Source organism: Bombus affinis, chromosome 4 (genome assembly GCF_024516045.1).
Source record: "Bombus affinis isolate iyBomAffi1 chromosome 4, iyBomAffi1.2, whole genome shotgun sequence".
Classification (NCBI taxonomy): domain Eukaryota; kingdom Metazoa; phylum Arthropoda; class Insecta; order Hymenoptera; family Apidae; genus Bombus; species Bombus affinis.
In genome coordinates this window covers 13,648,869-13,663,473 of record NC_066347.1, presented here as the reverse complement: position 1 = coordinate 13,663,473, position 14,605 = coordinate 13,648,869, and the positions used below count along the sequence as shown (strand labels likewise).

At 39.5% G+C, this 14,605-nt stretch overlaps 1 protein-coding gene and 1 long non-coding RNA gene across 2 annotated transcripts in view; one reads left to right on the top strand and one right to left on the bottom strand.

Moving 5' to 3' along the window:
• The window catches only part of LOC126915173 (uncharacterized), a 51,855-nt gene that overhangs the window by 23,940 nt on the left and 13,310 nt on the right, over positions 1–14,605 (bottom strand). The window lies entirely within an intron of this gene.
• Positions 1–14,605, top strand: part of LOC126915088 (uncharacterized) — a 29,659-nt gene that overhangs the window by 8,160 nt on the left and 6,894 nt on the right. Inside the window, exon 2 of the mRNA XM_050719469.1 lies at positions 14,518–14,583. Within this exon, the coding sequence (XP_050575426.1) occupies positions 14,518–14,583 (66 nt within the window). The remainder of the gene's footprint in view (positions 1–14,517; positions 14,584–14,605) is intronic.

Sequence of the window (14,605 nt, the reverse complement as noted above, 5' to 3'; positions counted from 1 at the left end):
ATACTTTTCTAACGAAGAGATTAATAGTTGGCATGGTTATTGAACCGCAGCTAAACAAACAAATGTGTGAGCCAAATAGAGTGGCTATTCACTTTGATACATATACGTATGTATCTGGCAAGCTGTTCATAATTTTGTACGTCGACATTTAATCGAAATTTCAGCACCATGTAATAATGTTTCGCTGGCAATTTTTGTTCCGGTACATCCTCCACTGAGACGCGTTTCTCGTGCATCTCAACGCGTAAAAAGAAAAACTCGTCGCATCGCAAACACGTCACGAATTTATTTTTCGCCTGACGTTTCATTAACTTTTATCATCGCTCCGGTTTCCCTGGCACGCGCCAATTCACAATCTGGTTAAGTATAGAGCCGATTAATTACCAAATATTCGGAACACTCGGAAACAGTAAAGCCGGTTAGTCCAATTAACAAATGTGCTCGGCAAATCGCCAAATGGGACTATACAGCCTGGCTTTACCATCGTTTCAAACGGGAATCCGAGTCGTTTCTCGATGTATGCTGGTAACACGAGCAAACAAGAAGAGAGAGATTCGAACGGATAAAAGTAACGCAGGTTATTCGCTCGAAATTTGTAAATTACTGAAATCCTAAGAAACATATCTTCCTTGTGGTAAAGAACGTTAACTCGGAAAATATCAACGCGCATACATTAAAACTAAATAATCATGAAACATACCGTAAGTACTTTGTATATCAAAGTCACGTAGTACCTTCCTTAACGCGCGGTAGTTATTGAATACGATCGTTTGCCAGGAAATGATCGGAGAGAATAAATAGCGGTGAGACGATAATACTCCTTTATCTACTGAATTTCGCCACTATTTTCACTCGTTTTACGGCGCCATACAGCGAAATAAATTCTACAAGCCGGCGATTCACGAGGTGATAGTATCGGATTGCGTTCGCTTCCTTTCCTCGGCTGTTTTTCATCCTTATGTTTCGATGTTTGCTAAACACAGCCGTATGGGATTTACAGCGCAATTGTATCCAGCTTGGTTCCAATGGGATTCTCGTCGCTCGAGACGAAAGCTTCGAATCGAGTGATCTCCCGATCGAGAATTTTAGCCGAAGACTTATCACATACAGTGTGTAGATTCTAGTTACAACTTGTTCTTCGCACTCCTTGTTAACGTTAATTAAATAAATATTATAATAAAGCGCTTATACCAAGTTCAACTTAGCTTAGTTTGCAATTATTACAGGAGAAAGACAAAAATGAAATCGTTTGATTCACGAGTAAGCACGTGTCGGCTTACATGCTCGCCACTACGCTTTAATAAACGCTACACACCCTTAAATTCTTCGAATCTTTTCGTACACTACTCTGCGCATGCATATCTTGCGTAAAATTTTGCATATAAATTGCACGTTAGCTATAGTCAAATATGCAAAACCTTTAATTTAGAATAGCAAATTCGATAGAAAAGGAATTCGTGTCATACGTAGGAGATAAAACACTTGCACGTGGCCATACTTCGCACATAATTCATATTCAATTACCGCCCAGGTCTGGCTGATGTTGGTTCGCGAAAAAATACCAAGACGCGAACGTGCGCGAAAACCGTTCCCTCGAGTTTAAAAATGAAACGTCCCGGAGGTATTTTCTTTCTTACTTGACGGTTAGCGAGCCCAGCGAAATGTCAAATACCGCCGTCCTCCGCCGATTCAACTTCCAATCTCGAGGAAGTCGTCGAGCCGCGTGGCATTCTGCCCGAGAGCAACAACGTCTTCTTTTAGCACGGCCCATTTGAGAGGGAATTCAAATCAAGGTCAAAGTAAGCAGAGTACATTGTTCTTATCGATTTCGTGCTCCATATTTCATCGTATCGTATTTTGTCCCGATGGAGTGAAACTATCGTTATTCAGAACTTTACGGGTGAATGCGTTTTTTACGACGTCCACGTGACAGTAAGTGAAATATTACGATAGTAATTGGAGCTTTCGAGTATTAGACATTGCAATTAGTGCGTTAATTGATGTGTTAGAACGTCTTGGAACAACTTGTTGAAAATTGTTCAGCCATCAGACCATTAGAGTTGCAGAATGTAAGAACGTTGGAACGCCTATTCTTATTAGAATATTAGAGACTTGAAATATCGATGGATCGAGGTATTCGTAATGTTACAATGTCAGGATATTAAAATATTATCCTAATAGGATTTCGAGATATCAACATGCTGGAGGAACAAATTATCTGGATACTTTAGAGTAGGTATCAAGTACTATGCAAAGTAGTACACGTTCATTGAAATCTTGAGATATTTCTTAAGACAGCCTTTTGCCCGGAACAAAATACCCAATAAGGTATCAGGATTTAACGATGTTGTCTTTACATGTAACTTCATGTGTTCAAGAGATGTCAGAGATGTCCCTTGGCCTTTCTTCGAAAGAATTCGCAAATGATTCAGTCATTTCTCTTAATGGAACATCGCAAGACTCTTAAATGCCTTCAGGGAGGGTTTCATGTCGCGACTCGCCGCAAAACAAGTAGAAAGAAGGAACAACGAACGCAAAATGACATTCCACGGACGCAAATAGAGCACGTCTTTTACACGTACGTTCTGTCGGGACCTCCTTTTACTTTCTTTTCGTTTCTGTTAGCGCGTACTGTACAGAGATAAACATAACAGCGCCGGCCATTCAACCCGCACGACCTACGATGGGGTTCTGACCAGATTTTGATGTTACTCCGATTGTTTAACAATGGTTGAATCATTCAACTGACTCATATGGATAGTTCAATGCCATATAATATCGCGCGATTAAAATTTTATTTCAAGAAACTTCCCAATATCCTTTTCAAGCTTCACGTGCGCTAAAATGATTCTAAAACCTCAATATGAATGCCGGATATTCTAACTATGATTGAGATACACACGATTATACAAAAATATTGTAAATAAAAGTATTTATGGAAGAATCAAATTACGAAGTAACATATCGTTGTTATGCGAGTCAATAATATTATGAACAAATGTTTGCACAATCATTGAGATTAGGATTCGACGTTTGAATACCTTCACAAGCTATAATGAGCTCGCGAGCCTTAAAATTGACACGATAAAATAGTAATCGGCGGTTGGAAGAGTCCGTAAAGGATACGTTGCGTCGTGAACGGTGCACGTTCGCCGATCAAAGGGCAATCGCGAACGTACAATTTCGCGAGCGTGTTGGCATTTCGCATCGATTTCTTTGATGATCGTAAGATCTACCGGAGATCAACGACAGCTGGCACATAAGAGAGGATACGAGCAAGGTGCATGCTGTATTACGGTGCGAAATGCATTAGAGGAAAATGAAGAACAATCGACGTTCACGGAATGATGGACGCAAAATCGTCGGTATTTCCGCTTCAATTTTAGCACGTCGATTACTTCAATCTACAGAAACCACGACGAACAATCGTTCTACGCGAAAATCGAATATCTCGAAAGGAAATATCAGGACAAAATGTTTTTTTCAATTTACATGAATTTATCCTAATGACAAAAAATATTAACACATTTCGTTTTAATATTCTGCTGAGAAGAATAAAATACGGAAATGAAAGGAAATGAAATATTTTCATGTTTGTAAAGATCTCGCATGTGTTTGAACACAGTTTTCAACTACTTCTAATAAGAATACTCGCCAAATAAGCATAAATAGATCTTGCGATGTTATGCTAATACTTCTGGAAAGTTTTTACAATAATTACCCAGCGAGAGGTACAAACTTTTAACTCTAGAGAAATCATGTTGCTGCACGTAACGGGTATTACTCGCATAAATAGAGAATAAAGCGATAATTTAAAGATTGAATTAGTTCCTGATAAATACTTTCTTTTGAAATTGCCTAACTTATATCGTCTTAGCTATTCTATATGGATAATATTAGGCAACGTAACGCTATTTCGAGGTATAAATAAATATTCTTAAAAGATATTACAAATTTTCAACTATGATTCAAAGCTGCAAATTCAGCAACTAAGACGTAACTTCGTAACCTCGCCAACTCGTAACTTCGTAACCTCGTAAATATCCATAGGATATTTGGCAAATATTTGAAGAAACCACCCTTAAGCTTGCACTGTGTGCTCGAAGCAGTTCCTGTACCGTACAAAGTGCATAACGATGTCCAAATAAAACGATAAATGTATATTTAATTCTGTCGCATTCTTTCCGTTATTTTCAATCGATTTGTACTGCGTATTCAACGAGGAAGATATAAAAGAATTATTATCGGTACGCATAATTTCTCATGTAAATTGTATGCAAACATCTTCTTGGAAGATCAAACATCTTCTGCTCGATTACAACTAAAGCAAAATTGAAGAAAGAAATTCGAGGATTGCAACGAAATTAAACTAAAACATGGGTTGATTCGTTAAAGACAAAGCAATAGTTTATGGCAATATTCCAAATACTCCAATTTCCTTAAATTTTATAAAATCATAGAATCTAACTGGAAGAGGTAGCGAGGAGAAATATATTAAACGAATCTTTCGAATTCTTTTTCACAGCCAGAATGTTGAAAAGAAAATCCGGTAATACAAACTGATTTAAGAAAATTATAGATGATGATTGCGTCAACGTAACGTTGGCCCTTAACGAGTTGAACCCTTATCCGATATAAGATATCGGCTCTAATTCAGTCTTAAAAAAACCCTAATCTCCTCTAATATACTCTTAGGCTTATACTCGACCAAAAAGTCGAAAACTCATCAATAAGATATCATAGGGAAGGCAGTCCGTGTAAGGAGCCAAAGGATGCAGGTCCGATCGGGAAGAGTGATGGTCGGCGCTCCGCTTAAATCCATTAGCAGTGACTTTTTCCGCGCGTTGTTGTCCAGGGTGAAGAGGTCGCAGCCGCGGGCAGAAATTGTAGGTAGAGGAGGCGCGAGCAGCAGGTAGAGACGATCGTGTTCTTTGGCCCCTAGGGTGGTCGAACCGGATGGTTATATTCGACCGTAAATGGTGTTACGGATAAAAAAAGAAAGAAAAAAAGGAAGTGGCTTGGGCAGCTCGGTGGCGCGGCAAGAATTCGTGGCCCCGTAAGGTCGCCTCACCCGAGGATCTTCTTGAAAATTCCACGGGTCGGTTTATGGCCGGCATAAATGGACTTATCGTTGCCAAGTGTTCGAACGATGCGGTATCGATCGCACGGTACCGCGCTATTGCTCCGCGTTCCTGCGATTGCTTGAATAATTCATGGCGATTCCTTTTCTTTCCGTCTCGAATGGTTCGCGTTATTGCGGGCCCCCATTAAATGATAATTCCGCGGTGAGCCCGACGATTTGCGTCCGCCGTGTTCACGGAAATTGATAGCGCCGCGATCGCCTAACGGTGGCCTCTTATTTTACTTACAGAGAAAGAATCGCAGATGATGGAAGAAAGATACATTTTACATTGCGCTACAGTTCCGTTCATCCGAACTACGAACTACTGTTGCGATGAAATTTTAATTAATGTAACTCTTGCAAAATGTAACAAATTGAAAGCAAGCGCTGTTAGAACGTGTCGTAACGCACGCTACTAACGAACGATAGAAACATTTACATTTCGTTTGATAACGGTTGAATAGTCATGAAAAATTGGCTGCCTTGTAAAAGTCGGAGAAAATATATCACGGAGTAAGGCTACTCGTATTCTACGTGTGTATGACGGTTTCAGCGATATATCATTGTGGTACGTCGAAAGCATAAGACGATAATTCACGACGTAAGAAAACGTTGCATCACTCGACGCGTGCGTACACCGGTTTCACCGGCGATTAGTTAAAAGCACGATGTATCCATTATGTAATCTGCCATAGACGAAAATGACTTGTTCAAAAAGTAGGTGTAAACCTTTGAAAAATATTTCTATAGATTATTCGCGTCTATCGAGCTTACATTTTCCACTCGTTTATTTAAATCTGGCATCGACCCTGAATCATTTTATGAATTTCCCTGAATCCGATTAAAAGAACAGATGTTAACACATCGAATATGGGGCATACTTTATTACGCTTTCGTAACTTCGTAACTATAAACTTCGGTATCATCTGTTATTTAGAGCGCTTTTTTTTCTCGACGAAATGTTCAATTATTCGCAATGAATTTCGCATCGTAATGTTTAGTTCTTTGATATTTCCGTTTAGTAGCATCATTGGCAAATTTTCAATTTACGTAATATCTCTGTAGAATATTAACTGTTTGCGAATGCGATAAAATAACGAAAAATTCGAAATGAAAATAAAACTTGTAATTTCAACGCTTCGATTAAGAACATTCACCACTGTGGTGTTGTACTAAGAAGTAAGATGCAAAATGATGGAGATGCATCGCGAAAAATGATGAGCGGTAGCGTGGCACTTATTGGCACCGCGTAGGCGCGTAATTACTTCCCCGGGAACCGGTAACTCGTCATCAAGTAATTTTGTAGTTTGGAAGCTCCGCAAATCCGTACCAGCAGCCTGCGGCTTCTTTTGTAACATTGCGTATTCCACGTCGAAAAATCAGTGGAATCGATCGCAAACAGCGACAGGCGACTATCCGATTAGAATAATTTTATATTACAAACTGGAATTTACGTTCGCTTTGCTAGAAATAAGCTAATCTCGATACGATCGAAGGTACTGCTAATTTATGTAAAGCATACACCTCGTCTGGAAAGCACAGAATACTATCGGATCTTGGATTTCGTGGGAAACTTAGCACATTGCAAACTCTACAATTTACACTCGATTAGGCGGCACACATAAATTTTGTATGTAAGAGGTATAGAACGTACCATGGGGCAAAATGGGAGGTCTGTTCTGTTGGTCTAGCGGTGCATCGCGAACTAGATGTCTTCGAGCTATCGATAATGTTTTAAGAATATTTCTCCGCTCTTTCCTATCTGAGGCAGATAGTTTAAGAAATGATGCGGGCGAAGTGAAATAAAACAAACATCTCTTGTTAACATTAACGAAAAACATACTTGCTGAAATAAACTCTCTTTTATATCTCCTTCTTTTAAATATTCTTAATTGTTTGATACGATTATTTACAGCTCTGTATTATAACCACAATTTTCTATAAATGCAATAAAATATTTGCAACGAAATTTCGCGATAAATTTTTCAATTTCACGAAATGTTTCTATAGATTAACCTACGAAGCATCATCGCGAGGAATAGGAAATATAAATATAACATCGAAATGGAGAAACTTTTTATAAACAATTTCGAGAAAGTGGTTGCCGAAACAACGGCGAATGAATCAGGCAGGATTGTTTGGAAGAGATTCAAACAGCGACGTTTCACAAACTCCCGTTAACGTATACAACGGGAGTCAGCACGCCAGATTGTTTAGCCGTCGGTCGGAGGGCGAATGGCGAATGGAGATGGCGGAGAAAAAGGAAGCGGCTGGCAAAACTCCGTCGTTAACGAGCCGCACGCTCAATATCCTTATAACTTGCCTGCTCGATAAAAAGACTTCTCCTCTTTTCTTTCAGAGGCGTTCAAGAGAGACAGGGAAAAATATTCAACGAGAGGACACTGAACCCATTTGTCAGCCTCGAAAATAACTCCTTCGCTTTTATGATAAACCATCGTTATGCACCACGGCGGCGGGTATAGTTAACCGGGGAAAAAATATCGTCATGGCTGCAGCGGGAGTGCAGCCGAAGAGGATGAGAAGAGACTGTTAAGAATATTTCGGCCACATGTGCACGGCCGATGGAAATTATTTTCTGATGACGTTTGTCGACCGTGTTACTTTCTTATAGACATTTCAGATGCAAATAGGACCACGTTATTACAAACGTTTACATAGTTGTTAAAAACTAACATTTTAGCGACCAGTATATTTTACAAGAGATACAAAATAGTATATAGATGTTAGAATGTATTTACTGGCAAGCTACAATGGCAGACTATAAAATTGGTGTTGAGATAATGGTGCAATAAACTGCTGAGGCGCTGGGTCGTTTAACCGTGGAACTAAATTTAAAGTCTGGAAGATCAATAACGCATTTGCAAGAAAGTTATTTTTCAAAGCAACTTTCCAGAAGACGAAAAATCAATGTTATTTGTAACTACTGATTGCGAATCATATCTGTAACATAGGTAACAACGTAAAAAAAATATAAAGCATATATAAATATAAAGCAATTATCATATTGCAATTGGATCGGATGCCAAACTTTCATAAATATTTATTTCACAATTAACGAGAATAAATAAGTGAAATCAATTAACGCTCTCATTATTCCCAACACCAAAGTAAAAGCTTTAATTTGCACACCGATTATCGCTTATCATTTAATTTCCACATTAATTTACACATTATTAAACTACTTGAGAAACAAGGATCAACAAGTTAGCAACACGAACAACGATTACGTAATAGAAATTTACCTGTTTATTCATAAAGCAAGCAATCAGAACTTAATTCAAGAAGCCGCGCGTAGATCCAACTATGTACGCGCGGACCGTTGCGTCTGAAACCGCAAATCGTCGGACGGCTAGTCGTAACGTTACTCGTCGTTTGCCAAGCGAGCTCCTTCCAGCCGAGCACGTTTTCTCGTGGTATCCGTACGTTGCGATTCATTTCTCGCGCGATGTTAATTGACGCTGTGGAATTACATCGCATTTGCATGCCGGACACGTCGCGACGTCCGTTCCGCGTTGCTTTATTTTTCCGTTTTACGCGCGCGCCCCGCGTTTCACGCGTGTTCCGTCGCGAGGGAGATGGGATGACACGAACGTAACGGCCAGAATTATTGCATCGCGCACGATTAACCACCCAAGTATTAAGGCACGGCCTGGATTTCCGAGAAATCGACCGTTTGCGTGAAATAACTCGCCGATAAAATTGCATCGCCGCGCGACCCAGCGTTTTATAAATCAGCCGGATAAAGCGTTCGCTATTAAAGCAACATCGTCGGAACGTGTCGAGCTCGTTATTTATCTATCTAATCTGAATAGATTCGTGTACCGATAGTTTACAAATTTACTCGAATTAAAGGATAACTTTGATTAACGACCTTCTTTTTAATTCGCTTTGAGAACGATAATTCAGCAAACCGAATCTTACATGCGGTAAATCAACTATCGCCGGCGTTATTCGTTAAGCCGCGATAATAACAAATCTTTTAGTCTTATAGAGAGCTTTCAGGAACAGATTTCCTCGTGATTAATCGACTTCGTGTCGAGGGGATTAGGCAAAGTGAATGACGTTTTCAAGCGGCGACGAAAAATTAGGTGTCGCGATAGTCGAGGCTGTATTTGATCAGTTATCGCGACTCAAAACGAGTAGCCAATGACCGGCCATGCTGTTTGGAAAACTTTCGAACCAGCGAATTGCGCTGGTCGAGCACGAGTGCCACTTCACTTCGTCCGGCTATTTCTTTGTTCTTCCATGCGAACGTCTCGAGGACGTCTCTCTTCATGTTTTGTGTGCTTTGCAGCCAACTTCTGATTGCTCGTAAAATTGATCTCTTTCGTTCCTTTTTACTATCAACTGCTTACTTTGATCAATTTAATTACCGATTCTTGTCCCATTACCATTTTATTTGGACACAGCTACTCGTCCAGGAATGTACACCTGGACAAATTATAAGGAATTTGTAAGACTACGAAAAAGAACAAAATTTCCTTGTATCTTACAGCATTATTTATCCTGAGAATTCCTTTAATCCTCTAAAAAATCTTAAAATATTCTTTCTCTTTCAAATAAAGATTCGTTTCGCCTTTTAAATATTATAACGAGCACTTTGCTTCGAATATTTTTAACATGTTCGCGTGCTGTTATACATACGATCGTTCTGTATATTTTTGTACATTTAAATTTTCTCTAGTTGCATGAACGTTCATAATCTACTGACAACTGATCGAAACTTTAAACAAACGAACGTTAGTCTGAGGCGCTATTGTCGAGAAAGTGGAAGAGGAATCGGTGGAGTAAAGTCCACGAGATCGTACAATAAAGAATCGATGTTTATCACTGGCGGCAACGTCGAAACGAGCGTGCAAAGCGTGTTGTCACGATCGGGACAACGCGCGACGACGGTTTACCGGCATGCGATGATAACGTACGGCTTCAACGTTGAAAATTCGCCCCGTGTATCTGTGATTATGCGCGCTGTTCACGAGTATCATCAGGCGAAAGTAAAGCTGAATATTTATAGTTCAATTAAAGATCGATCGAGGATGCGAGATTAATCGATACTAGCTCGCTGAACGTATAGATTTTGCCGCGGATAGTGTACGCGATGTGTTATTCGCATTTTTCTTCCGATTCCGTAATATCGATGTATCAACCGGTTTGGTGATCTCGTCCGTTGTGCATCTCTAATGTAGCTACATGTATTTATGTTGTATCAGTGATACAATGTGTACGTGTTTGATAATTGCTGATTTTGCAATAAATACCTTGTAACTGTCATGTACGTTCTCCAATTGATTTTAAATTTTACCACTGAAAACATAATAGTCAGGTTCTCTTTACGGTACTAATGAGATTTCAAAAAGTTCTCTATAGTAAAAACTGTTCAGGATAAATGTTGTGATCGTGTTTGTCCACGTTAGAATCTCGATGCTCTTTTATCTGTAAATCTTGCGACATGTTAGTGACCCAGAGAAAGTTTGGTTTCGCGGAACGTCGTTCACCCATGGTCGTGAAAATATCGGTCGTGAGCAATAGATAGTCAACCGGACAAGGGTAATAACGAATGGCAACCATAACTCGACGCTACGTTCGCCTGTGGCGCGGCTAGAAGTGGAAAACATGCGAGATCACCGTTAAGGTTTCGGAAGTATGTACTTCTAAGAGACTCGCGGACACGCGAGCCGTCGATGCGGTAATTCATTGAAAATTTATCACCTGAAAGAAGCTTGCGAGCGGTATCACGCGACGGCGCCTTCGCTAATCGACATTAATTTTATTACACGCGACTTCTTCGTACATTTCCTCATCTTTTTTCTCTCTTCCAAGCCGGTTCTCTTCGCTAACGGAGAAAGTTCCTAGAACGCATTAGAAGTCTTCGCTCTCGATGAACTTAAGGCCTGTACGATGAAAAGTGAAACGTTTTCTCGAGTTACGAGTACAATACTCCAACTTCGTACATTATGTATATACGTCGTACAGTTGTTATAGGTCCGTACCCTTCTATTTCATTCGAACTAATTCCTTTTTAAGAAGAATTTGACGACTCATTGCGAAATAGTAGTAGGAAACGGAAAATTTCATAATCTTTTAGGGATGTATTTCTCTTCGTTTTGAAGAAATCGTCAAAAAAATATCGTATAAAAAATAAGTAACATTTGAGAAGAAAATAGTGGTATTTCTTGAAATCAGTATTACGTCAGAATGAGTTGTCGCTTTTATTACAGAGAATGTAATCCGTAAATCGTACAATTAGTTACAAGTACAAGCTAACTACAACACTTACACGCGTTATTTTCAAAAAGGGTTCGCGAATGTGCGTTTAACCTCTTCGTTTCTCTCGTTCAATGTCGTGGACCGAGCATGCTGGACGTTATCAGCGCGCAACGTTCAGTATGGCCACCAAAGCACCCGAACCAGTATTCCCACGCGAATGTCCTCCGAACCGTATCTGAACCTCCGTCGCAACGTGTTCCGAAGGATTTTTCTGCGAACGGAATATGCTCTGGGAACGATTTGATGTTAGCTCGTCGCGACAGCGAAGACATTTATTTTTCCGAATTACGATAATCCCACTGCCGTGAATAGATCACGATCATCGAACGTTATACGGAAACTTATCGTGTCGTCCAGAGTTAAACGGAGTAGTATTTACCCGCGTAGGCGTTCGAAAGCATCCATAATTTATTAACCAGAATAATCTCGAATATCGACAACACCAGTGAGAATTCCAGAAGCCCAAATTAACCCACCATTTAAATTATGCCTGACTTTAGCGAAAGTTATTTGATTTTCTTCCCTTTGTTTATTTAACTATTTATTTTCATTTTAAACAAAAGTTTGTATTTCTTATACATTCGTGTCTTTATTACGTGAATTGACAACACGTTTATAGATCGATGTGGAATGTGTGACTTCTAGAAGGAGAGATTGATTTTGGTCGACATGAAAACAATGTGCACCATCATCGTGAATATTATATCCAGCTCAAAGGAAATGAGCCAATGTCGGATACACTACCTGTCTGACAGAACCTACACGATCCGCTAACCTGGATCACCTACCGCGCTAATCCCTCTGATCCTTTCTGGCGCAGATAATCTGTAGGCAAATACGAGACTCGTCTTTAACAGACAGATTTTACGAGCATCCTTGACGTCGTTTAAAGACCTCATCTTGTTCTGTACACCTGCCGGATCTGGAGAACGTGGGAATTACGAAGGAAGGGAATAGTTTATTTCTTAATAAGTATAAAAATAACGTAGCGAGGAATTAATCGTTGCAATAAGAAAATAATTCGTAATTTCATGATTAAACGATAAACTATCTTTTGTAGCGCGTTTAATTCCCATCTTTCGATATAATTAATTAATGCGTGATTTACTCAATTCGAGAGACATATATTAATGACAGCAACGACGATACCTACTTTCGTTTCTAAATTGAGAACAACTATTTGTCTCAGTCTGTGACACTTTTAATCGAGTAACCTTCTTATTTGAACGACTTCTTCGCGCCCTTGGTATGTCTTTGGGACAAAGAAAATGGCGCACAGAGCAAGAAAAGTAGACGTCTCGCGATGCGAAGCACGTGGTTGGTGTTGCGACAGTAAATGTCGTGTCGCGTTTCAACGAACATGACAGCGACACAGCAAAATGCAATTTTCTCGCGAGTCGACGATGACGAAGTGGTTCCGCTGTGCGGGATCGGATCTCGTCGCCCAATCATGCGCGATTCGCGCGCGTTCGCGCGCACTGAATCGTCTCGTCCTCTCGCATTCGTGTAATTTCTAGTCAACATATCGAACCGTACAGAACAAGTAACGAGATATCAGCGTTCGAAATTTTAACAGACCGATCTTCCACTTTTCATAGCGATTCAACGATGTAACGTTCAAGGATTACACAGAAAGAACGCGATGTCATATATTCCACTTTTTTATAGCGATGCAGTTTGATTCGTTAACCGCGTGGTTTCTTAACCGGAAACTTGTACATGTAATTATAGAATAAAAAATGTTCTAAGAAAGATTAATTCCCTTGGAATATATTGGATATATCAAAGAACGAGAATATTTGCCTTTGGTTCAAAATGTAAATGTGACGGAGTGATTGATGACGGTGAAAATGAAAGTAATAGAGGCGAATGCTTGTTAACCGAGAACATCCTGTCAGCTAAGTAATTGTAGTTAAAACTGGTCGACGCTTTCGAGTGTAAAAGATACTCTGGGAAAGTCTCAATGTTCAATTACGGATGAAGCTCGCGCGTTTATGTAAACCGAAGCCGTCCTCTATCCTCTCTTTTATGTAAGTAAGTTCTACGCAAGATACTCAAGTACAAAGAGAAAGGAGCGTCTTCGATACTAAATATCATAGCTGTCATCGTATTATTTTTTGCATTTTAACAAGCAGACACTTAATATTCTCGAGCAAGACGATGTGGAATTTTTGTAATTTGCATTACAGGTACTTAAGCTTTTACTACAAATATACACTACGATTTTCGAATAGAAATCTTGTCCTCGTAGAAGAATCTTTCTGTCACCTTCGCGAATATAATATTCGCGATTACGTCGATGATCAAGTGTATACGATGTATTAGAAAAATCGATGCAAATGCAAAATCGTAACAAAGTGCACGCGATTTACATGAGAAAGCTTTAGACGTTTAAATGAAATCGCGAAAATCAGTGGCTACAGCACAGGATGAAAATAATTCGCTGCTGAGTTCATTCGAAATCATCTGAAACGAAATCATGGGTGTGTATCGATCGATCAGTTTAACCGATTCGACTATAATAAAATCGATTACGATGCAAGTAATAACAGCTGTCAAAGAAGATTAGCTACAACGAAAGCTATCGAATAATCCCTTAGGACGCGATAGCAATCATTCCACGTTCCTTTTACAATGTAGCCTCGCTTTCGAAGCCTGTTACCCTCGCATTTATCCAGTCGAAGCTTAAACGTACTCGTCGAAATTATCTTCTCTGTATTTAACGATTTCCATTTCCATATCGACTCGACGAGATGCAAATGAAGGCGTGTACCGTGTCGTATCGGCTGCGATCGCTATCAAAACAATCAATTGATTAATTTAATTTCGTCTTGTCACCGCTTGACAATGTGTTTGTATAAATAGCATAAATCTCAATAACAAATATAAAGCCACGGGGATTTGCGTGCTCGAAATACATTAAGGGAGAGCTGGTCCTCGAACAATAAACGCTGTATGAAGTGTCACTTTCTTTTGTGCGTTCAATTCCTGCAGCTCTTCGTACTAATAATATTAATATGCATTCTTTATTTTCTTCTTGCATAAAGGTATTTTTCTTATACTTTAAGAATTTCTTCTTATATGGAGATATTTTCCTTATGTTTTAGGAGACGAGTTTGTACCAGATCAGTTCCCAACTCTGTCAATCATCATCATCGAAATGGACAAATTAGGTAAATTAACGTTTCTGTAAAA